Source organism: Delphinapterus leucas, chromosome 19 (assembly GCF_059928025.1).
Source record: "Delphinapterus leucas isolate spDelLeu-1000000601 "Yukka" chromosome 19, BTC_Dleu_Yukka2, whole genome shotgun sequence".
NCBI lineage: Eukaryota > Metazoa > Chordata > Mammalia > Artiodactyla > Monodontidae > Delphinapterus > Delphinapterus leucas.
In genome coordinates this window covers 44,116,778-44,141,285 of record NC_143147.1, presented here as the reverse complement: position 1 = coordinate 44,141,285, position 24,508 = coordinate 44,116,778, and the positions used below count along the sequence as shown (strand labels likewise).

At 39.9% G+C, this 24,508-nt stretch overlaps 1 protein-coding gene across 20 annotated transcripts in view; it reads left to right on the top strand.

Moving 5' to 3' along the window:
• ACACA (acetyl-CoA carboxylase alpha) overlaps window positions 1–24,508 on the top strand; it is a 274,775-nt gene that overhangs the window by 71,073 nt on the left and 179,194 nt on the right. For 18 of the 20 annotated variants that reach the window (XM_089900994.1, XM_089900995.1, XM_089901007.1 and 15 more), the window contains 2 exons: window positions 18,156–18,288; window positions 19,600–19,738. In XM_089900994.1, the coding sequence (XP_089757120.1) occupies window positions 18,156–18,288; window positions 19,600–19,738 (272 nt within the window). Of the gene's footprint in view, window positions 1–4,404; window positions 12,802–14,860; window positions 16,394–18,155; window positions 18,289–19,599; window positions 19,739–24,508 lie in introns of those variants that run through there. The other 2 variants (XM_089901013.1, XM_089901010.1) reach the window with 2 other exon arrangements.

The following is a 24,508-nucleotide window of genomic DNA, read 5'->3' as shown; positions in this document are numbered from 1 at the left end:
CCATAATTTATGGATGGGGAATTTATGGATAGGGAATTACCCAGTCAGAGTACATACTGTCAGCCACACTAAAACAAGAACGCTGGGTGTAATAGATAGGTTGTGTCCTCTTTGAGCAATTTTTCTCTAATTAAACGTCAGCCTTATTTAAAAGGGACAGAAGTTAGAAAATAAATATATATATAGTTTTTTAGAATTTTATTTTTTTTGATGTGGACCTTTTTTTTTTTAAAGTTTTTATTGAATTTGTTACAGTATTGCTTCTGTTTTATGTTTTGGTTTTTTGGCCGTGAGGCATTTGGGCTCTTAGCTCCTGGACCAGGGTTTGAACCTGTACCCCCTGCATTGGAAGGCAAAGTCTTAACCACTGGACTGCCAGGGAAGTCCCTGAAAATATATTTTTACATAATGCTTTATTAAAGAAGCAGTAAGGAAAATTAAAAACAAAATACTAGAAAGCAAACATAAAGCCTTGTATATCCACCACCCAGAGATAACTCCTGCTAATACCCTATTGTATAGTCTTCTGGATCCTTTTCTGTGCATAGGTGCATATGCATTTCTTGCTACTGAGATGAGATCATCCTGTATACATTGTTTTACAGTCTCTTTTTTGTCAAAAATTTCCACTTTTATATTTCAATAAATTTTCATCTCATCTAGTATGTATACCATATTCAAGTTTCTCCAGTTGACTCTAAAATCCTGTTTCATCCAATCTGGTATCAAATCCAGGACCATACGTTGTATATTATATCCCTTAAATTTCTTAATCTATCGTTACCCTCTTTTTTTTTGGTGACAGTGGCTCGTTGAAAAGGAAGGTAGCAAATCATGAAAGTATACGGCTACTAGTGATAGTTTGGTGGTATAGAGATAAATGGAAGGAAAAATAAAGGATAATTTACCATTCCACACTTTTTATTGTTATAGCATGTGTAGCACAACAATTTGGTGTTGCACTAATGATGATATTTTCTTGGATTTTACAATCATAATGAAAGTGACCATTATAAAATATTGTATGATTTGACCAAAAGCTATGAAGGACAAGAGCTTTCTAGTTTAAGCTGTATATATTTGTGTTTGACCTGGAAAGAAACAAGGATTCTCTTTATTTTTTAGTCTCTCACTTTTAAACTCCTGAGTCTGAAGTGATTTCATTTAAATCTAGTGATGGAGGTGAAAGTAAATAGCTGCAAAAGCCCTTGGAAAAGTAAAATGTGCCATACTGGTATAGTGTATTATTTATTATGGAGGAGTCCATTTGTGAGGTAAATTTTCATATTAGGGCTTTTGGGAATTTAGACCTGAAAGGCTTTTTTTTTTTTTTTTTTATAACTTTTTTTTTTTTGAGGTACGCGGGCCTCTCACTGTTGTGTCCTCTCCCATTGCGGAGCACAGGCTCCGGACGCGCAGGCTCAGCGGCCATGGCTCACGGGCCCAGCCGCTCCACGGCATGTGGGATCTTCCCGGACCGGGGCACGAACCCGTGTCCCTTGCATCGGCAGGCAGACTCTCAACCACTGCGCCACCAGGGAAGCCCTGAAAGGCGAAAGGCTTTTGATTACAGCAAACATTTACTGTCAACGTTATAGTTTATATGTTGAGAATAACCATTATTGAGAGGGCAGGAAACTTCATTTCCCCTTCCTATCTTTTGGCTCTTCTCTCTCAAGCTGTAACATGGGGAATAAGGAAACTGGCTCTAGTTTTGAGTTTATATTATGGCTTTGCTTGCAGATGGGCCTGTGAGAGTGTTCTTATGTTTGGCTTTCTTAGGATTTCCCATTTAGCTTCCCTGAGCTTCCCCCACTTCCCCCCAGCAGCTCTCCGAACTCTTTACTCTCAATACTTCTATCTTGATATTCTGAGGTTCCCAGTTGCCATGGTACCTCAGAAGTGGAGTAGACAGAGAAGGTCATTATGAGATCTGCAAAGTGGTACTTTTTTGCTGAGGGCAATAGTTTCCTGTCTCTATCTCCCACTCATTCCTTCTTTCCATTGAGGAAACAGGAGCCGTCTCTGTCTGTGTGTGTATTATAGTCTCCAGAGTTTATTCTACAAACGTAGCTAATTGGAGGCATGAAATTACAAATGTTCTAATGTTCAGGACAGTTGCTTGAAAGTGTTTATTCCTTTTAGTACTTCCAGTGTAATGCATACATTTTCCCCCTCTGTTTTTCCTGTTAATATGAATTTAAAAGTGAAGTTTGCTTTTACTACTTAATTTTTTTTAATTATGAGATGTATGCTTATTAGAGAAAATTTGGAAATCCAAAAAGTATAAAGAAAGAAATAAAAAACAATCCAAGATATGACCATCCAGCGATAACTGCTGTTAATATTTGATATGTTTCCTTTCAGTGTTTTTTACCCCTTAAGGATAAATTTCATTAAAAAGTATATACATAGGTGATGTTGTAATGAATACACAGCTCTGTTTCCTGCTTTTTTTCCCCACATAACAATATTTTCTCATGTCCTTAAAAATCTTTCATAAACGTGACTTCTTCAGAGTGCTAAAGTAGGGTTATGCTTGTTTCTAAGTGGCGTTCCCTACTATGGGCTCTTTGGTTTCTGAGGCAGTTGATTACTCCTTGACGATCTACTTTCTATTTTCCAAAAAATTTTTTGACATCTATAATCTGTTGGGGGGGTCTCCTCTTCCATTCTCTTTGTCCTTATATCTTTATACCTCTTTTACTATTTTATTGTCATTTTTGTGATTTTGATAGGGAACAGTAATAAACAAATGCTCACACTTTCAACTGGTAGTCCCATTCACTTCTTAATCTAGTGCAGTTGGGTTTCTGCATTTACCATTTCTTGTAGCTACTCTTAGAAAACTCTAAGCTACTTCTAAGCTACTCTTAGAAAACTGTTGAAACTACTTATGTTTTACGAACATAATCTCCCAATTCTCTTTTCTGATCCTTCCCTCTTAGGTGCTTGAATAGGGTTGTTTTTTGTTTTTATTTATTTATTTATTCATTCATTCTTGGCTGCGTTGGGTCTTTGTTGCTGTGCACGGGCTTTCTCTAGTTGCGGTGAGCAGGGGCTCCTCTTCGTTGCGGTCCATGGGCTTCTCATTTGCAGTGGCTTCTCTTGTTGCGGAGCACAGGCTCTAGGCACTCAGGCTTCAGTGGTTGTGGCGTGTGGGCTCAGTAGTTGTGGCTCGCGGGCTCTAGAGCACAGGCTCAGTAGTTGTGGTGCTCGGGCTTAGTTGCTCCGCGGCATGTAGGATCTTCCTGGACCAGGGCTCAAACCCGTGTCCCTGCGGGATTTTTAACCTCTGCCCCACCGGGGAAGCCCTACATATTCTTGTTGATCCTATCCCCCAATAATTCTTGAATTCGTCCCCTTCTTTCCATTGTTACTGCCATTGCTCTTGCTCTTATTTCTTATTCGGATTATGGCAATAGTATTTTAGCGCTTCTCCAGTCTCTTTCCCCTTACAGTATAAGCGCCACGTGGCCATTGTCATCTCTCTAAGGTAAACTGATCATCTCACAGCACTATTCAGTGGGTCCCCATTATCCATAGGATATTTTAGTGTCTAGCCAAACACTCTGCCAGGGTCCTCATGTTCTTTCTTTCTTTCTTTTTTTAAATTATTTATTTATTTTTGGCTGTGTTGGGTATTCGTTGCTGCATGAGGGCTTTCTCTAGCTGCGGTGAGCGGGGGCTACTCTTCGTTGCGGTGTGTAGGCTTCTTATTGTGGTGGCTTCTCTTGTTGCAGAGCACGGTCTGTAGGCACGCGGCTTCAGTAGTTGTGGCTCGCGGGCTCTAGAGCACAAGCTCAGTAGTTGTGCAGCACAGGCTTAGTTGCTCTGCAGCATGTGGGATCTTCCTGGACCGGGGCTTGAACCCGTTCCCCTGCGTTGGCAGGTGGATTCTTAACCACTGCACCACCAGGGAAGTCCGCTAATGTTATTTCTAATACTCACAACAGCTTGTAGTCATTATGATGGGCTTAATGAGATCTGTAAGGGGCCCACTAATGTCTCAGAGATGTTTGAACTGGGTTTTGAAGGATGAACAGAAAACAGACAAGACAAGCTAACAGAGATAGGTGTGTGTGTAGTAGGAAGGGTAGAGATGGTGAGCTTGACAACATGTGTAAAGGTGCCAGACTGGAAACATCCACCATATTCAGGCAGTTGTAAGACATGGAGTATCACTGGAATATAAGGGGGACAGGGTAGTTAGAGCAGTGGAAGAAGAGGCTGGTGAGATAAAGGTCAGATGGTTAAGGATCTTGTATGTCATACTAATGTTGCAGGAAGAAGGACCCCTGCCAGGGCCCGAGAGTGGGCTCTTGTTTAACACTCGGAAGTGAATTGTCCGAGGAGACACATGTGCTGACAAAGCAAGAGACTTTCTTGGGAAGGGGTGCCCAGGTGGAGAACAGTAGGGTAAGGGAACCCAGGAGATCTGCTCTGCCACGTGGCTCGCAGTCTCGGGTTTTATGGTAATTGGGTTAGTTTCCAGTGGTCTCTGGCCAATCACTCTGACTCAGGGTCCTTCCTGGTGGTGTGGGCATCACTCAGCCAAGATGGATTCCAGCGGGAAGTATTCTGGGAGGTTGGTAGGACATACGGACTGGCGTCTCCTCTCTCCTTTTGACCTTTCCCAAATTCTTCCAGTTGCTGGTAGCTTGTTAGTTCTGCGTTCCTTACCAGGACCTCCTGTTGCAAGTGGCTACTATCTTGCCTGGCCAGGGTGGGTGGTTTCAGTCACTAAGACATATACAAGATGGAAAACATGGGGACTTCCCTGGTGGCTCAGTGGTTAAGAATCCACCTGCCAATGCAGGGGACATAGGTTCGAGCCCTGGTCTGGGAAGATCCCACATGCCATGGAGCAACTAAGCCCGTGTGCCACAACTACTGAAGCCCATGCACCTGGAGCCCATGCTCCGCAACAAGAGAAGCCCATGCACCACAAAAAAAAAAAAGATGGAAAACAGTATTTAGGTTTGGCTGTACAACAGAATCATCTGCAGAGCTTCATTCCTGAGCCCTGTCTCAGACTGATTAAATTACAGTCTCTGGTTATTCTGCTACTCTCCAGGTGAGTCTGATCTGAAACCTGAGCTGAGAATCACTTTTTCAGAGTTTAGAGCAATGCCTGGCATATAGTATATGCTTAATAAATGTTTGTTGCATTGAAATTAAAGTTGTGCAAGTAGATTTGATCACTGTGAGGAAGAGTATATAGGTAGGAGGGAAATGTATCTTAAGGAAATGTCTACCTTCAGATGGAAGGAGGGGGAAAAAGGAGACAGGAAATGATCGGTGAGGTAGAAGGAGAACCAAGAAAACCAGAGGAAAGATTATTTAAAGGTAGAAGATGTGACATGAAGTGGTGAATAGAGATGAAAGATGAAGAAAAAGCACTGGAGTTGGGGGTAGGAGAAGCCTGAGGTGAACAGCTTTAAGTAGATGGCAAGAGATAAAGTAGTGAACAAATGGTGAAAGAACAGGAATTTCAACAGTTCACCTCTTAAGAAGTTGATGGCAAGGAAGAAAGTACAATAATTACTTAAGGGCATTATAGGATCTGCTCACTTGCTGCCTCTCCCACCCCTCTCCTCCCTCTCCCCCTCCCACTACTCCCCCCACCCCTCTTTTGTCTCCTCCCCCAAGCTCTCTCAGGTTTTCTTATTGGAATGCCCTTCTCCTGACTGTTGAAATTCCTTTCATACTTTGGGGTCCTCACGTTTTAAGGTCCTTCTCAAATGCTGGCTGTGCTGTGAAATTCTTCTTGTTCTTTCTCCTATTTTGTAGTTCTCTTCTGGAAATTTGGCCTTCCATTTTTTCCCACAACAACAGTTTCATTCTTTTCCATTGTCCTTAAACCAGCAGTCTCCCTTTCTGCTAGTCCCTGCCTCCTCTAGACACACTTTCAGTTCATAACTTTGCCTCATATTTCATGGAGAAAATAGAAACTATCAGACCAGAAATTCTTCCTCCCAACATTTAATTTCAAGCTTACGTGTATCTGTACTCATATTCTTATCTTTGTCATTGATTTTTAGTTTAATCCATTGTATTCAGAGGATATACTCTATGTAATTTCAAATTTTTGAAATTTGTTTATACTTTATGGCTTAGCATATGGTCTACTTTGGTAACTTTTTTTGTTTGGTTTGGTTTGTTTTCGTTTTTTGGATTTTTTTTTTGGCTGCGCCGTGTGGCTTGCAGGATCTTAGTTCCCTGACCAGGGATCGAACCTGAGCCCTCAGCAGTGAAAACGCTGAGTCCTAACCACTGGACTGCCAGGGAATTCTCTGGTAACGTTTTATAAACACTTGCAAAGGATGTGTATTTTGTATTTGTTGGTTATAAAATTCTATACATGTCAGTTAAGTTGAGTTTTTCAGTTGTGTTGTTTTTCTGTATCCTTGATGTTTTTTGCCTAATTGTTCTCAGTTGCTGAAAGAGGAATATTAATTAATCTCACTGTCAGAATCCTGAATCCTGTAAATCAATGAGAAAAAGATATTTCAATGTCTTATGAAGACATTCAACCCAATAGAAATATAAGGAAAAGACTTGAACTTCACAAAAGAAGATGCCTGGATGGCAAATAAGCTTATGAAAATAAGCTGTTTAATATCATTGATCATCAGGGATTTGCAGATTAAAACTCACTGTGAATTAATTGCCATCCCAACCAAAAAGGCCAAAATTAAAAGACTGACAATGTCAAGTGTTAGCAAGGGTGTACGACACATGGAAGTCCCATACATAGCTAATGGGAATAAACGTAGGCACAACCACTTTAGAAAAGTATTTGGGCAGTATCTTTTACAGCCGTAAACATACATATACTCTGTCAACAAGCAAGTCCTTTCCTTGCTATTTACCCAAAAGAAATGAGTGCATTTGTCCACCAAAAACCAAGTTCAAGTATAGTCAAAATTCATAAAAAAACAGAATGTCCACCAATAGAATAAATAAATCATGCAGTAGTCACACAATGGAATGCGACATGCAATGAAAATGAACAAACTACTGCTATGCCACAACATGGATGAATTTCATGGACATAATATTGATCAAATACATACAGTACGGCACTATACATATGAAGTTCAAAAACAGGCAAAACTGATTGATGGTGATAGAGTTCAGAATAGTGTTTACATTGGGGAAGACATTGACTGGAAAGGAAGCACACTGGAGCCTTCTGAGACTGTGGAAATAATCGGTATCTTAATGGAGTGGTTGATTATGTGCATATGTACATATGTAAAATTAATTGAGTGTATAATTAAGACTTTGCACTTTATTGTATGAAATTACATCTCAAAAAGTAGATAAAACAGGCAGGACTTCCAGCTATAACTTAGTGAGGAGATGAACAAATCCTTAATCCCAAAAAGCAACTACGAAGCTTGACAAAACCATTTCAGCCTTAAAATCAACTATAAGGCATACAACAGTCTGAGAGAAGTTTATATTTGAAAAACTGCTGAAATTCAATAAGAACAGTAGGAGTCTGTGGTGTTCTTGTCAGGGCTTTTCCCATTCCCTTCCCTCAGCTTGGTTGGCATGGAGGTTTTGCCACTGTGGGTGTGCCATAAGGGCTGGAGTTTTTGATGCTGCAGTTGAAGGGAGCATACTCCTTTTGGGTAGTGGATGATGCCCATGCTCCCCAGTGGCATTGTCAGTAGAAGTGACCATCTGGCAGGGGATGAGAGAGGTGGGCCAACCACTCTACTAGCCTGAGGTGTGTTTGTGGTTGGGGTGAGCATATTGCTGGTTGAGCCTGCGTGCGTGCACAGAGTGGACATGACAGGGCTCAGCAGAAAGTTAAAGCCAGGACATACTTGAAAATGTCCTGACCTTTGAATGTGGTACTCTGCCTTACACACAGACACATAAACGGAGTACAAAAGCCTTACTGGCCTCAGGTGTTTGGGTATAACCCCTGCCTAATCACTGGCTGACATTTAAGTTTTGCAGACATAGAGGTAACACCTTAGGAAGGAGGTTGAAACATAAAAGCACGTGATAAGAAGAAATTGAGCTCAGGCATCCGTGATTGTACACTTTGGGGGAGAGAGATTTCACGGATTTAGCCCAGGCAAATTATTAAGCCAAGAAAGAAAAACAAACAAGCAAGCATTAGTAACAACAACAATCTTCATGGGTAAAAGAAATCAGAATCCAGAGTTGATACAATAAATTGTTTAATATGTTAAGTTTTCAACAAAAAAAATCATGAGACGTGAAAAGAAAGTTAGCCCATATTTAGGAAAAAAGTCAATATAGACTGTCTCTGAGTGTCTAGATGCTGGATTAGCAGACAAAGTCTTCAAATCAGGTATCATAAATGTATTCAAAGAATGAAAAGAAAGCATGTTTAAAGAATTTTTTAAAAGTATGACAACAATGAATCAATAAATAATATTCTCAGTAAGGAGAGAGAAATTTAAAAGAAGCAAATGTCACCAAAGAGGATATACAGATGGCAAATAAAGATGTGAAGAGATGTTTAAAATCACTAGCTATTAGGGAAGTGCAAATTAAGACAGTAAGTATTACTATACAACTGTCAGAGTGCCTAAAATAAAAACTAGTGACAACACCAAATGTTTGCAAGAATGTGGAGTAATTGGAAAACTTGTACATAGTTGGTGGGAATGTAAATGATACAGCCAGTCTGGAAAATAATTTGGAAATTTCTTATAAAACTAAATATTTACCATATGTTCCAACAATTCCATTCCTAGTTACATACCCATAAGAAATGAAAGCATATGTTCGCATAAAAACTTGTACATGAGTGTCCATAGCAACATTATTCATAATAACTATAAAGTGGAAATAACCCAGTATCCATCAACTGATAAATGGATAAACAAAATGTGGTATGGCCATACAGTGGAAAATTATTTGGCCATAAAGAGAAATGAAGTATGGATACATGCTACAACATTGAAAACATTATGCTAAGTGAAAGAAGCCACATATGATATCATTCCATTTATATGAAATATCTAGAATAGGCAAATCTATAAAGACAGAAAGTAGATTAGTCATTGCCTAGGACTGGGGAGGGGTTTGGGGGAAATAGGGAGTGTCTGCTACTGAGTACAGGGTTTCTTTTGGGGGTAATGAAAATGTTCTAAAATTGATTGTGATGATGGTTCACAGCCATGTGAATATAATAAAAACCATTGAATTATATACTTTAAATGGCTGAAATATATGGTATGTGAATTATATCTCAATAAAGTTGTTAAGGATTTTAAAATGAGATTAGCAAGGTCACAGGCTATAGGATCCATATACAAAAATTAGTTGTATTTCTGCATACTAGCTAGCAATGAACAAGCAAAAAATTAAATTAAAATAATTTTATTCACTATGGCAATGAAAATAATAAAATGCTTAGGAATAAATTCAACAAAAAAAAGTATAAGACTTGTACATTAGAAATTATATTACTGGGACTTCCCTGGTGGTCCAGTGGTTAAGAATCTGTCTTGTAATGCAGCAGATGCTGGTTCGATCCCTGGTCGGGGAACTGAGATCCCACATGCCACGGGGCAACTAAGCCTGGGCGCTGCAACTACAGAGCCCACGTGCCACAGCTAGAGAGAAGCCTGCACACTGCAATGAAGCAAAAAGGCTGTGCACTGCTACTAAGACCCAACGCAGCCAAAAAATAAAAATAAATTATATTACATTGCTGAGAGAAATTGAAGAAACTTAAAGTCTAAATACAGGCATACCTTGTTTTATTGCACTCGCTTTATTGCACTTCACAGATAATTGCATTTTACATATTGAAGGTTTGTGGCAACCCTGCATTGTCAGATGATGGTTAGCATTTTTAGCAATAAAATCTTTTAAAATTAAGTTATGTACATTTTCTGGTAGACATAATGCTATTATTGAACACTTAGTAGACTATAGTATAGAGTAAACCTAACTTTTCCATGCATTGGGAAACCAAAAAATTCATGTGACTTGCTTTATTGCAATATTCACTTTATTGTGGTGGTGAATTGTGGAACCAAACCTGCAATATCTATGAGGTATGCCTATAAATGGAGAGACAGTCCATGTTTGGGAATTGGAAAACTCAATATTGTCAAAATGGTGATTTTCCCTAAATTGATCTTTAAATTCACAGTCCATGTCAAAATCCTAGGAGGATTTGTTTTTTCTTTCTAGAATTTGCCAAACTCATCCTAAAATTTACATGGAAACCCAAAGGACCTAGAATAGACAAAACAATTACGGAAAAGGAAAGCAAAGTTGGAAGACTTACACTACCTGATTTCAAAAACTGACTGTAAAGCCACAGTTATCAAGGCTGTGTGGCATTGTTACAGGGATAGGCATATAGATCAGTGAATCACAATTAGGAGTCCACAGCTAAATCTATTTATATATATGGTCAGTTGATTTTCAAAAGAGGTACATCCTTGATTCAAGATTTCTTTGCTTGGAAAAGCCCCAGTGTAAAACAGTCTCTCACAGTGCGTGCTGCAGTGTAACTCAGACTGCCGTGCAGTCAGGCTAGCTAATGCATCACAGTCTGCAGGATAAACTGCTACGTCATCCTTGGTGCTTGGCATGTTACAATGTTGGGATCAGTGTGGGCTTCTAGTTGGATTTTGTGCCAGGTACGTGTCTACTTTGGACACTCTCTTTTCATGTTAGATTAAAATGAGGATGCTTTGAATTTGGAGGAATGAATGTGGCTTTTTCTTTCTTTTGTTCTAATATTACAGGAGGATTGGGAGCAGCATCCATAAAAGATTAGAAACACTAGCTTTGTTTTGGATCTGGGTGTGCTGTGTTAGTGTTTGGTTGTTTTAGAAAGATCCCTTTGGTGAAAAGGAAGCACAAACTTGATTACTGAGAGTGACTCTGGTATATTTTCTGATATAATCAAGTGCAAAATAGCCTGCTTTATTCTATACGCAATGCTTTGCTTTTTGAATGTTGAACTTACATAACAAAGGCAGAGAGTGATTCTCTTTTGGGAACTGCCTACATCTGGCAGTTAGATGTGTGTAAAATTGAGCTGCTTTTACATCTGTGGTCACTGTAATTGTTCTGAACAAAGCCTTCAGTGCTCTGTTTTTTGAGACATGTTATCCTGAAGAGACATAAAGATAGGAGGACTCCTCTGCATCAGCTTCTTTAAAGGAGGAAGCAAACTTGACTGACTTTATCAGACGTTAGCATAGTATGGAAGGAATGATGCAGAGTGGTACAGGCCAGAAACCAATCCAGGAGTTCCATTTTTTATTATGCCTAATGGTCATATTGAGCGAGTGTCCTGATTGAGTCTTTTCACCTTGGGTCACCTGAATGTCCTAAGATCAAGGTTTGTCTTAATCATTTATCTTCTATTTGATTTTTCATCTTTCATCTGTGTTCCAGGTCATTTGTGTACTTCTGTTTTGGAGGGTTTCCCTGGAAGGTTAATAGGTTCTCAGCATAGTTGGCATTAGATAAGAATTAACCATTTGTATTCAACATTTTGGTGAGAAAGAATTTTTCTGTGGTGCATGAATCAGGTTAGATATGACTCTGGTGGATTATACCATTCCTAATGTCTTATCTCAGGAAATTGTGATTCTGTAGATTCTAGCTGTTGCAGTCTTTTCTGCCATTACAAGGGAGCAATATCCTGAGCAATATCTACTTAATTAAAAGCTAAAACAGGACTATATTACTGTATAACATTCAGCCACCATTTATTTATTTAAGTGATTTGTCCATCTGTGGCAAATTTGCTTGCATAGCAATAGATGTGTCCCAGTAGTTTTTTAGGCAGGGTTTTTCTTCCCTGCTTAAACTGGATTAGACCTCTGTGTCTAAAATATTTTTCTGGGCCCCTTTTCCTTTCAGGGATTTTATCCACATCTTCTCCTTATCCCATTTGTACCAGCTCCAGTCTTATTCTCAAATTTTAGTGAATAAAATCTTAGATTTTGTTGTTTTTTAAAAAGGTGTGTGTGTGTGTGTGTGTGTGTGTGTGTGTGTGTGGACACCACTACTCTGGCCTGAGAATTAGAGTTGTGACTCCCACATTATTCAGAGTTCCTCAGTAGTGGCATGTTTCGTCCTTTTGACTGGCTTTCTTTCTCTCCTGACCTGCTCTCCCCACTCTTGGAGTCTGAAAATCAGTATTATTTGTTTTGATTGGATCTCAGAAATTACCTACTTAGGCTGTGCTGTCCTCCTCCCTCTGGATTTCCTGACCCCATTACTTTCTTGGCATAGTTGTCCTTGTAAACTTTGTCTTCTTTTTGCCCTGGGCCCTCCCTGTCATGTGCTCCTGGCAGCCTGGAGGGGCCGTGGAGCTTTTCTCTGGTGACTGTCAGAAGAAAGTGACCGTTGTTGAAACACGTTTGCTGCGGCTAAGGCAGAGCTGCTGAGATCTACTTTCTAGTTATACAAGCTTTTATATTTCTCCCCCTTTCCTCTCGGTCCCCTTGGGAAATCAACTAATTCTGTGTGTGGGCCCAGTGTAGGGAGAAAATGCAAACAGGAGGGGAAGTATGGAAATTGGGGACAAAGTACACAAAAAGACTGTAGCTTGAGGCCATCAGGAATACTCTACTCTGACTGAAGCAGGGCCAAGAAGTAGGCACAGTATGTCTTGTCCTCCTGGGTTTTAAGCACCTGCAGCAGGAGGACAAACTCCGGCTTGTGTTTACAAGGCCGACATCTGAAGAAAAAGCCTCCATTCCTTTGCCATCTTGATATGGAGGGTTCTGCGGAGGAAAATAAGGAGATGAGATATTACATGCTTCGAAGGTAAGTTTTAGAGTGCCGTATCTGGGCAATATATACCTTTAAAAAACAATAAGACATTGACAGCTAAGCCCTGGAATTTATGGGCAATCTGATTTGATGATTTTCTTGTGTCTGTAGGAAACTTTTTTTTTTTTTTTTTTTAAGGAAATGAATTAAAACGCTCATATTTGCTCCTGGATTTCTAAACCTTTATTTTACACTCAGAATTTGAACCAAAGATACCCGAGACCATGTGTGACATTGTAGCTGCGTTGAAAACAAGCACCCGTGCACAGACCTTGCTGTGTGCTGGTCTTTCGTTAAGGAATCTCACTTAGTCTGTGCCAAAATTGCTCACTGTTCTTGGCTGGTTTTTCAAGAGTGAAGTCTCTTCATCTATTTTGAAGGAAAATATCAATTCTGTGTGGTAGGTAGCATCCTGTTGAAGGTAGTTTTGCAGAAAACTTTTTTAGACTCTGTCTCTTGGACCAGGAAAGGTGGCTGCTGTCATTGTCCCGGCGTGTGACAGTAGGCAGCCAGACTGGAGGTGTTGAGAGTGCCAAGCTCTCCTATCCCGAATCTTTCTTCTTCCTGCTGTTAGAACTCACGCTGAAGAGGCAATGAGTCAGGCCTTCTTCAGAACTCTTGCAGGTCTGTGCCTCTCCAGCAGAGGGTCGACATAAAAGACCTGAATGATTTGCTGGATGGCAGTCATTAAAGGTCGCTTGCTTGTATTTGCAAACTGGAGTTTTTATTTTGATAAAAATTACCTGAAAATTAAATAGACCCTGGAAAATATAGAAACAAATGAAAAACACTGATTTGGCAAAATGTGTCTTTAAAACAGTCATCCTTTCCTTTTCCTTTTTACTTGACCTCTTCCATCCTTTGGGGGGTAAACCAAGCAAATCTTCCACTGAGAGTCAAATAAGTAAAAAACAACTGGTATATTTTACATATACATATTATATATCGTTTTATATATGATATATACTTATATATTTTGTATATTTTAATATATATACAATAAAATGATTTATATATGTATAAATATAATAAATATATATATAACTTTGGTTTATTATTTTATATATGTAAAACAAACATATATACAAACAGAATACACATACACATATATATATTAATTACACACACATACACAGTTTTATTTTGTTTTTCTGTGGTTAAATACAATAGGTGATCTGTCCATTTTTTTCAAGGAGACATCCCTCCTGGAGCAGTCTGTCCTCCAATTTGAACAATCATCTAGAGAATTCCCTTCTCTTCTGTGTTGGATCCTCTATTTCTTGCATTCCTTGTCTTCCTTTATCTTGGTTTATTTCATCTTTTGGGAAGACAACATTCTCTGGTAGCTTCCTGAGAACAGCTAGGTGAGAGGTAAAGATTTTGAGATCTTTTCTATCTTTCCACTTGATCCTCTTGTTTTTAGCATGGTGCCTAGCTTCTGAACATGGCTATATGAAGGATCCCATCTATTTTTTTTTTAATCTTTTTAAAAATAAATTTATTTTTGGCTGCATTGGGTCTTTGTTGTTGCACGCAGGCTTTCTCTAGTTGCAGTGAGAGGGGGCTACTCTTTGTTGCGGTGCGCGGGCTTCTCATTGTGGTGGATTCTCTCGTTGTGGAGCACGAGCTCTAGGCGTGCGAGCTTCAGTAGTTGTGGCACGCAGGCTCAGTAGTTGTGGCTCACAGGCTCTAGAGCACAGGCTCAGTAGTTGTGGCACATAGGCTTAGTTGCTCCGCAGCATGTGGGATCTTCCCAGACCAGGGATCGAACCTGTGTCCCCTGCATTGGCAGGCGGATTCTTAACCACTGTACCACCAGGGAAGTCCTCATCCCATCATTAAAAGTAAGGTATATTTCTGTTTTTCTCCCCTCTTTGATTACAAGTGACCCTCAGGGCATTCCTTTGTTATCTCTAAACTATTGATTAAAACGTATGAACAATCCCTTCCCCACCTTAATTTTATCGATAAAGATTTTGCTTCCCTTTTTGTCTTATACTCAGGCATCTCCTTATTTATCCTAGGTTTATATCTTCTCTGTCTCTCTCTCCCTAAGAAACTGAAAGTTGATCTCTGGGGAGTATGTGTGTGTGTGTGTGTGTGTGTGTGTGTGTGTTTAATCTCAGTGTATAGAATTATATAACCATAATTTTTGGTTCAAGACACACTCATTCGTCCATGTGTAACCCACTATTATTTATTTATTTGGTTACTTATTTAGTAATTTTAAAAATAGTGTAAAAAGGAATTTGAAAACCCACCACTTAAAGGTTGATCCTTGGCCATCACCTGCATCTTTCTAACCGTATGGTCTCTCCTCCATAAACCTTCTCCCTGCTTTACCCACCCAGGTAGTCATTTCCCTTAATCACATGTTCATCACATTATTTTGTTTCTCTGTTTACATAGTTTTTTTGTGTCTATATGTATGTCTTAAAACTATGTATATTTTAGTTTTTAACTTTATGATCTGTTTTTTGTTTTGTTTTGGTTTGGGTTTTTTTGCGGTACACGGGCCTCTCACTGTTGTGGCCTCTCCCGTTGCGGAGCACAGGCTCCGGACACGCAGGCTTATCGGCCATGGCTCACGGGCCTAGCCACTCCGCAACATGTGGGATATTCCCGGATCGGGGCACGAACCCGTGTCCCCTACAACGGCAGGCAGACTCTCAACCGCTGCGCCACCAGGGAAGCCCTTTATGATCTGTTTTTAATTTTATAATCTATATATAATATTTGGGAGCTTCTTATATATTAATCATATATCTATACACTTGACTAAGGCCTCCTATTATTTCTAATAATTTGCGGAATCTTTTGTTTTCTATGTAAATTACATCATTCACAAATAAATATAATTTAACTTCCTCCTTGGCAGTCCTCAGGTCTCTAATGTACTTATTAATTTTTTTATTTTATTGCACTTGCTAGGAAATCTAACAGTTTTACATTTATGGATTTTCTAAAATTAAACCATCCTTGCTTACCTGGGACAAACTCAGGTTGGTTGTGGAGTAACATACTTTTTAACTAATATTTTGCCTATCCTTGACCCAACACCTATTTAGAATATCGTCTTTAGGAATTTTGCAACTGTGGTAATGAGTAAAGCGGCCCTGGACTTCCCTTTCATGTAACATCTTTGTCTGGTACTGGTATCAGTATTACTCTAACTGGGGAGTTTTACTTCTTTTTCTACTGTCTGGAAGTTTGGTAGGCTATGATTCTTGAAAGTTCAGTAGAACTTGTCTTTTAAAACCATCTGGGGCTTCCCTGGTGGCGCAGTGATTAAGAATCCACCTGCCAATGCAGGAGACACGAGTTCGAGCCCTGGTCTGGGAAGATCCCACATGCCGCGGAGCAACTAAGCCCGTGCACCACAACTACTGAGCCTGCGCTCTAGAGCCTTCGAGCCACAGCTACTGAAGCCCAGAGGCCTAGAGCCCATGCTCGGCTACAAGAGAAGCCACCACAATGAGAAGCCTGCACACCCCAACAGAGTAAACCCCGTTCGCCGCAACTAGAGAAAGCCCGCACACAGCAACAAAGACCCAACGCAGCCAAAAATAAATAAATAAGTAAATAAGTAAGTAAGTAAATAAATAAAAAAAATAAAAATAAAACCATCTGGACCTGGTATTTCTTTGTGGGAAGGTTTTAATCATACTCTTTTATTTTGAAGAGAGAAATTACTTGAGTGCAAGGTTAGAGTGTAGGAGAAAGGAAGAAAAAATAGAAATAGAAGAAAGCAGCTGTCTGTTAAATAGTGTATAAAGGATTTTATTTACTATATCCATTATCTCATTTAGTCCTCAAAACACCCTTTCAGAAGGTCTATCAGTGCTATGAGTCAAGGTCCAGTCAGGGAAAGAGAAACTGCATTAGGTATTATAAACAAAAGACATTCAATTGTGAAAATTGGTTACTTGGGTGTTAGAAGAATAAAAGAACAAAAAAGACATGCTGAGGTAACCCAAGGTTAATATCTGCAGGAAGCAGCTACCACCCCTCGGGAAGAGGTAGTATTCCCAGAACCTACAAGCTTGGAGAGGGCCCAAGGTGCTTGGAGAGGGGTTGGTGCTTGGATCTCTGGGAGTAAGCTTTGAGTAGCTGGTGCTCAGATCCCTGAGGAGGAGGCCTGGCCTGACAGGTGATTGATAGGCCCAGGCCGGGTAGCCCAGAGGATGAGTGAGCATGGCAGGGCTGGTACTCTGACAGCCAAGGAGCCACAACCCACTGCTCCTTGTCCTTCTAAGGGAATACATCACGGCTATTCCTGAATGCTGAAAGATGCTAGAGACTGGAATTAACTCTGTTTTCCTGTGGAGCAATGCTGATAATAGCTGGAAAATAAGAAGAAAATCCCTTTCTCTCTCTCTCTCTTTTTTTTTTTCTTAAACCCTTCTGCCTTCCTATAGGCGGAATCAAACAAGTTTGCATGGTGTTAAGCCCTGTTGTCATAGAGCAGAGCATAAAAGGGTGGGCTTGGAGCTGAGAGACAATAGCTAAAAACCTAGAACAGTGAATACCATACATATTTACAAAGAGAAAACTGAAGCTTAGCAAGTTTAAGTTATTCGGTGAAGATCTGGAATTTAAAGCAGGCCTGTGCTGTTTCCACCACTATCTAATCTAAAACACCATTGATTGTTAGAGGCACCATTATTGAATGTACCACTGAGAAAAAAAATTCTGCCAATTAAATAAAGCACACCATCAGTTGTAAGATACATACCAATTTCAGAGATTTTAAAAAGCTAAAAAAAAAAGTGTTATCTTAAGGTCAATGAAATATGGTTTATAAATAAATTGCCTTGTAAATAAATTGTTTTTGGAGTTGTTGATTTTGAAACGTCTATGGAATATCCAAGTAAAACATTTAGTAGGCAGTTAAAAATGTGGAGTTACAGCTCATAAGAAAAATGGAGGTTAGAGATACAGAGGTGAAGGTCATCTGTGTGTCAGAATCATAATCCAGAAACAGGTTTGCTAACTGTTGTGGGTTGTTTTTTTAAGTTTTAACAGTCACTCTGAGTCTATTATTTATACCATCTCATTTTATTCTGTTCTTTGCCTTATCTCTTTATGATGGCATCTGTTGGTAAACCTTAATATTGTCTTTTATTATTCAGGAACACTTATTTTTTTTCTTAAATTTCCACAAGCAAAGATCATTTTCTTTTCTCTCTTCTCTATAAAAAGTATGTCGTCTGCTACCATGCAGTCTTCACAAGGGTGCAATTGGAAGTGCTCTTATAAGTCCGATAGTGAAAAGTAGGTCTCCAGGGGAGAAAGATGATGTGAAGAAACCTTATCTGTAGATTTTCATGATTTCTCTATTTTTACAGGTCCAGCATGTCTGGTTTGCACCTAGTAAAGCAAGGTCGAGACCGAAAGAAAATAGACTCACAGCGAGATTTCACTGTAGCTTCTCCAGCAGAATTTGTTACTCGTTTTGGTGGGAATAAAGTGATTGAGAAGGTAAGTTATAACCTGCTAAATTATTTTTTCAAAAGCACATGAGATTTAATGCCTAGATTTGTTGTCTAGATTTGCTCAAAACCGATATTTAAATTGAATTTCTGAGACTGCAGAATTATCCTTTCTGCCTCCCTAGCATCCTATTAAATCATTTCACTATTTTCTGTAATATATTTACCACTGACAATTTAGTCATAACTAAGTAAGAAGATGAGGCAGCACCCATAAAGCGCTTTTAGAAAGATCTTGCGGTTTTTATGGGGTTGAGTTGCACTGATCTGAGAGGGTATGAGAAATTGATTAGCTTGTGGGGTGGTGGTGAGGAGGTAACATGTCATAACACTGGGTTTAGAGCTAAGGGAATGGAGAGAGTTTCAGAACAGAAGGCTTCAACAAGTTTGATACAGTGTAACCTACTGGGTTCCGCCAGGAATTTGAGATGTTTAGAGGGAATATACCACATGAAATACTTAAAGAGATTACAGGTGTTTTGAAATGTTGTGAGTTAATCTGTGCCACTTTTATCTAAACCATATTGGAGCTGAGAGAATGACTTGGTTGAAATAGCTTGCAGTGATTAAAAGATTAAAGGATGGGGACCTATATTCTTTGTCCTAAAAGTGTTGCTTTAGCGGTGCACTCCTGTTAGTCTTCCAATGAGTAGAGATTACGTGTCTCCCAACCTATGTTATCCTCAGGGTGATGATTGCAAGACAGGCAAGGAGGTGAAAGGTTTGTTTAACAGAGAAGTCTCAGGATCATTGATCCTTCTACGCTTTTTCTTGTGACCGTTCTTTCTGGGGTGGTCTGTACAATTCCAAGGCATTTGGATTCAGCATTTTGGAGAGAGGTGGTGGTTAGCGTAGGCGTTCTTATACATGTTCAGGACTCTGTGCCTTGTTTCACTACAACAGAGAATAGTGCATGACACTACACTGTTGAATCTTCCTCCAGCCTTATTTATATCCATCTTCCCCCTGACGTTTGTTTCTTCTATTCCCTAAAAGTAGGTATGGTAGAATAATTCACAAACTCATAAGATTTGAGTAACTGATTTTTCCCTTCAAGAAATGAAGTTAGAAAGGAGTAAGTTTTAGCTGGCACATATTGAAGTATTTGCTTAGCTAACATCTTAAAATATCCCTTGATCATGTGGGAGTTGGTTCCTAAATGCCTAGACCAACAATACAAATTCCTAGTTGAAACTCTGGCTTTTCAGAGGAAGATCTACACAAGTGATTTCATCTCTTTTCCTCTGTCTTTGCCTGTCTATTCTACCTCTCTCCAATTCCCATGTTCCCACTCTACCAGGTTCTCATTGCCAACAATGGCATTGCAGCAGTGAAATGCATGCGGTCTATCCGCCGGTGGTCTTATGAGATGTTTCGAAATGAACGTGCAATCCGATTTGTTGTCATGGTCACACCTGAAGACCTGAAAGCCAATGCAGGTAAGTTATGAACATTAAGAAAGCATCATCCTCAAGCATAAAACATTGAATGGCACAGCCTTTAAGGAGAAGAATGTTAACTCAGGGGGATTCCCAAACCCAAGGATTTCTCTTTTAAAAAGTGTCAATAGTAGGCATAGACAAGGATTGTATTATATTTAACCTCAAAGTAGACGCCTGTGTTCTAAGTAAAAATAGGTAGAAATTTAACCAAAGTGTCGATATGGGTTTTCAGTGTTATTTGCTAAGCCACATTCTTTAGCATGTGTCAGTAGAAACGTTTGGAAGGAAATGCTATTTACCTTATGAGTTACATTGAATTTTAGAGCATTTTAAGGTTAAGATTGTTTTTTCCCCTCCTCCTGGGAGGGGGAGACCTCTTGGGACCCAAATAGGTTTCACTCTGCAGGCTCTTTGGCATATTCTCTCTGCTTAGATGGTTTTCCATCTGAGAGAGGCAGATAAAGACTATTGGTGTAGCTGAGAGGTCGTGGCTAGTCCTTCCTCTTCATACTTTTTATCACTAAAGTATAATCTCTAAGACAGAGTACCCACAGATAACATTAGCTCTTTATTTTATTTTATTTTTTAAAAGTTATTTATTTATTTTTGGCTGCATTGGGTCTTCGTTGCTGCATGCGGGCTTTCTCTAGTTGCAGTGAGCAGGGGCTACTCTTCATTGCGGTGCGTGTGCTTCTCATTGTGGTGGCTTCTCTTGTTGTGGAGCACAGGCTCTAGGCGTGTGGGCTTCAGTAGTTGTGGCATGCGGGCTCAGTAATTGTGGCATGCGGGCTCAGTAGTTGTGGCTCGCAGGCTCTAGGGCGCAGGCTCAGTAGTCGTGGCACATGGGCTTATTTGCTCCATGGCATGTGGGATCTTCCCGGACCAGGGCTCGAACCCATGTCCCCCGCATTGGCAGGCGGATTCTTAACCATTGCACCACCAGGGAAATCCAACATTAGCTCTTTAAAGGGCTGTCTTTTTAAAGCTATTTTGGTCTTTATATGTACTCTCTATATTGAGACAATGATATTAAGACTATTCCTAAGGAGTAAGGGTTATTATCTTTAGAAATGAAGAAGGCACCAATTTATTGGAAAATAGATGTTATATGAAATCATTTAGATTGACCCTTCAACACCTCTCAGCTGCAGTTTCGTATATGTGAAAGGAAAATCATGTCTATTTTACTGGATAGTTGTAATGATGAAATTGTGTATAATAAATGTAAAGTACCTTGCATGATTTCTTTTTCCTTGTTTCTCCTTGGTGCTCCTTTTAATTCATTTATTCATTCACTCAATGAACATGGAGACCCACAGTTTAATAAGATATGATCTTGCTCTAGGAAACAAATAATTTCAATACAATGAGGTAAGTGCTATAATAGAAATATGCACAGGGTACTGTGGAACACAGAGATGAGCCATCGTAAATCTGGCCCCTGCTCTTGGGTTAAGGGTTAAGAGGGGTTAACAGGGTTAAGAGAGCTTTCTGAAATGGGTTTTACCTAGCCAAGAATGAGTAAGAGTTAGTGAAGCAATTAGGGGGAAGACAAAGGTATTACAGGCAGAAAGAACGTATATGCAAATGTTTGAAGGTGTGACATAGTGGTTTCTGGAAACTGCAAGTGGCTTGTTAAAGTACAAGACATGATCTAGTATTTGTCAAGGATGGTCTTGTTTTTCATGTTAGCACCATCAACAAAGGCAAAATAATAGATAATATAGTAATAAGAGCAAGGTGGGGGTTTTTTTTGGTGGGGAGACAGGTTTGGAGTACATGTGATACAAGAAGATTCTAGAAATCCTACAAAAAATTGAATATATCCTTCTAGAACTTAGAAATAATGAGAACTGGAGATTAAGAGTGTACATTATCGGCAAATATATGACAGTTAACACTACCTCCTGAAAGATCAGATAGAAAATGAAGAGAAGAGGGTTAAGGATGAAATTTTATAGAAGGCCAAAATTTAGGGATAGACTCAGGAAGATAGGCCCATAAACAGTGTTGAGAAGAAATGGTCAGAGAAACAGAAGAGAAAAGCAATGAGAAAAGAGAATTTCAATAAGGAAGGCTCAAAGGTGTCAGTAGTCCAATAAAATAGGAATCAAAATCTGTCTGGCGATTAGCTAATCATTGGTAACCTTTGCAGAAATAGTTTTGGTGGAACATTGTGAGTATGCAGACTAATATAGGAAGATAAGGAATGAATGGGATGAGACATGGAGACAGCCAATGTGGACAAGTTTTTTGAGAATTTTGGATGAGAAGGGAAAAAGGAAAGGCAGTAACTGAAGAGAAATTTGGGGTCAAGAGAGAATTTTTATTTTTCAGAATGGAAGAGACTTAGGAATGTTTCTGAGAGGAAGGAGCCAAGGGCAGGGGTGGGGGCCGGGGGGTAGCAGTACACAAGAGAGCTAGAGGAGGTGGAAGGGGATGGGATCATGAGCACCAGTGGACAAAAGTACTCATATCTTTTGACTAAGAAAGTCTATTTCCAGGGGTTTATTCTGAGGAACAAAAATCAGTAATGGGGCAAATACGTTCATACAGGGATATTCATTGCAGTGTTATTTAAAATAACAAGAAACCAGGAATAACTTGTGCCCACCATTAGTGATTAGTTATGTAAAATCTGTTGCACCAATTCTATGAAATACCATGCACCCATTAAAAAATATTTTGTGGAGAGGAGCTTCAAGATGGTGGAAGAGTAAGATGTGGAGATCACCTTCCTCCCCACAAATACATCAGAAATACATCTACATATGGAACAACCCCTACAGAACACCTACTGAACGCTGGCAGAAGACCTCAGACCTCCCAAAAGGCAAGAAACTCCCCACGTACCTGGGTAGGGTAAAAGAAAAAAGAATAAACAGAGACAAAAGGATAGGGATGGGACCTGCACCAGTGGGAGGGAGCTGTGAAGGAGGAAAGGTTTCCACACACTAGGAAGCCCCTTTGCGGGCAGAGACTGCGGGTGGCAGAGGGGGGAAGCTTCGGAGCCACGGAGGAGAGCACAGCAACAGGGGTGCGGAGGGCACAGTGGAGAGATTCCTGCACAGAGGATTGGTGCCGACTGGCACTCACCAGCCCGAGAGGCTTGTCGGCTCACCAGCCGGGGCGGGCGGGGCTGGGAACTGAGGCTCAGGCTTCGGTCAGATCCCAGGGAGAGGACTGAACACAGCCTGAGGCGTTAGTGCACAACGGGGTTAGTGCACAACGGCTAGCCGGGAGGGAGTCCAGGAAAAGGTCTGGAACTGCCAAAGGGGCAAGAGACTTTTTCTTCCCTCTTTGTTTCGTGGTGTGCGAGGAGAGGGGATTCAGAGCACCGCTTAAAGGAGCTCCAGAGATGAGCGTGAGCCATGCTGCCCCAGAGACGGGCATGAGATGCTAAGGCTGCTGCTGCCACCACCAAGAAGCCTGTGTGCAAGCACAGGTCACTATCCACACCTCCCCTCTTGGGAGCCTGTGCAGCCCGCCACTGACAGGGTCCCGTGATCCAGGGACAACTTCCCCAGGAGAACACACAGTGCGCCTCAGGCTAGTTCAACGTCATGCCAGCCTCTATGATCATCTCTATAGATGCAGAAAAAGCTTTCAACAAAATTCAACACCGATTTGTGATAAAAACTCTCCAGAAAGTAGGCATAGAGAGAACTTACCTCAACATAATAAAGGCCATATATGACAAACCCACAGCCAACATCATTCTCAATGGTGAAAAACTGAAATCATATCCACTAAGATCAGGAACAAGAAAAGGTTGCCCACTCTCACCACTATTATTCAACATAGTTTTGGAAGTTTTAGCCACAGCAATCAGAGAAGAAAAAGAAATAAAAGGAATCCAAATCAGAAAAGAAGAAGTAAAGTTGTCACTGTTTGCAGATGACATTATACTATACATAGAGAATGCTAAAGACTCTACCAGAAAACTACTAGAGCTAATCAATGAATTTGGTAAAATAGCAGGATACAAAATTAATGCACAGAAATCTCTTGCATTCCTATACACTAATGATGAAAAATGGGAAAAAGAAATTAAGGAAACACTCCCATTTACCATTGCAAGAAAAAGAATAAAATAACTAGGAATAAGCCTACCTAAGGAGAAGAAAGACCTGTACGCAGAAAACTATAAGACACTGATGAAAAAATTAAAGATGATACAAACAGATGGAGAGACATACCATGTTCTTGGATTGGAAGAATCAACATTGTGAAAATGACTATACTACCCAAAGCAATCTACAGATTCAATTCAATTCCTATCAAACTACCACTGGCATTTTTCACAGAACTAGAACAAAATATTTCACAATTTGTATGGAAACACAAAAGACCCCAAATAGCCAAAGCAATTTTGAGAAAGAAAAAGGGAGCTGGAGGAATCAGGCTCTTGGACTTCAGACTATACTACAAAGATACAGTAATCAAGACAGTATGGTACTGACACAAAAACAGAAATGTAGATCAATGGAACAGGATAGAAAGCCCAGAGATAAACCCATGCACATATGGTCGCCTTTGTTAAGGAGGCAAGAATATACAGTGGAGAAAAGACAGCCTCTTCAATAAGTGGTGCTGGGAAAACTGGACAGCTACATGTAAAAAAATGAAATTAGAACATGCCCTAACACCATACACAAAAATAAACTCAAAGTGGATTAAAGATCTAAATGTAAGGCCAGACACTATCAAACTCTTAGAGGCAGAACACTCTATGACATAAATCACAGCAAGATCCTTTTTGACCCA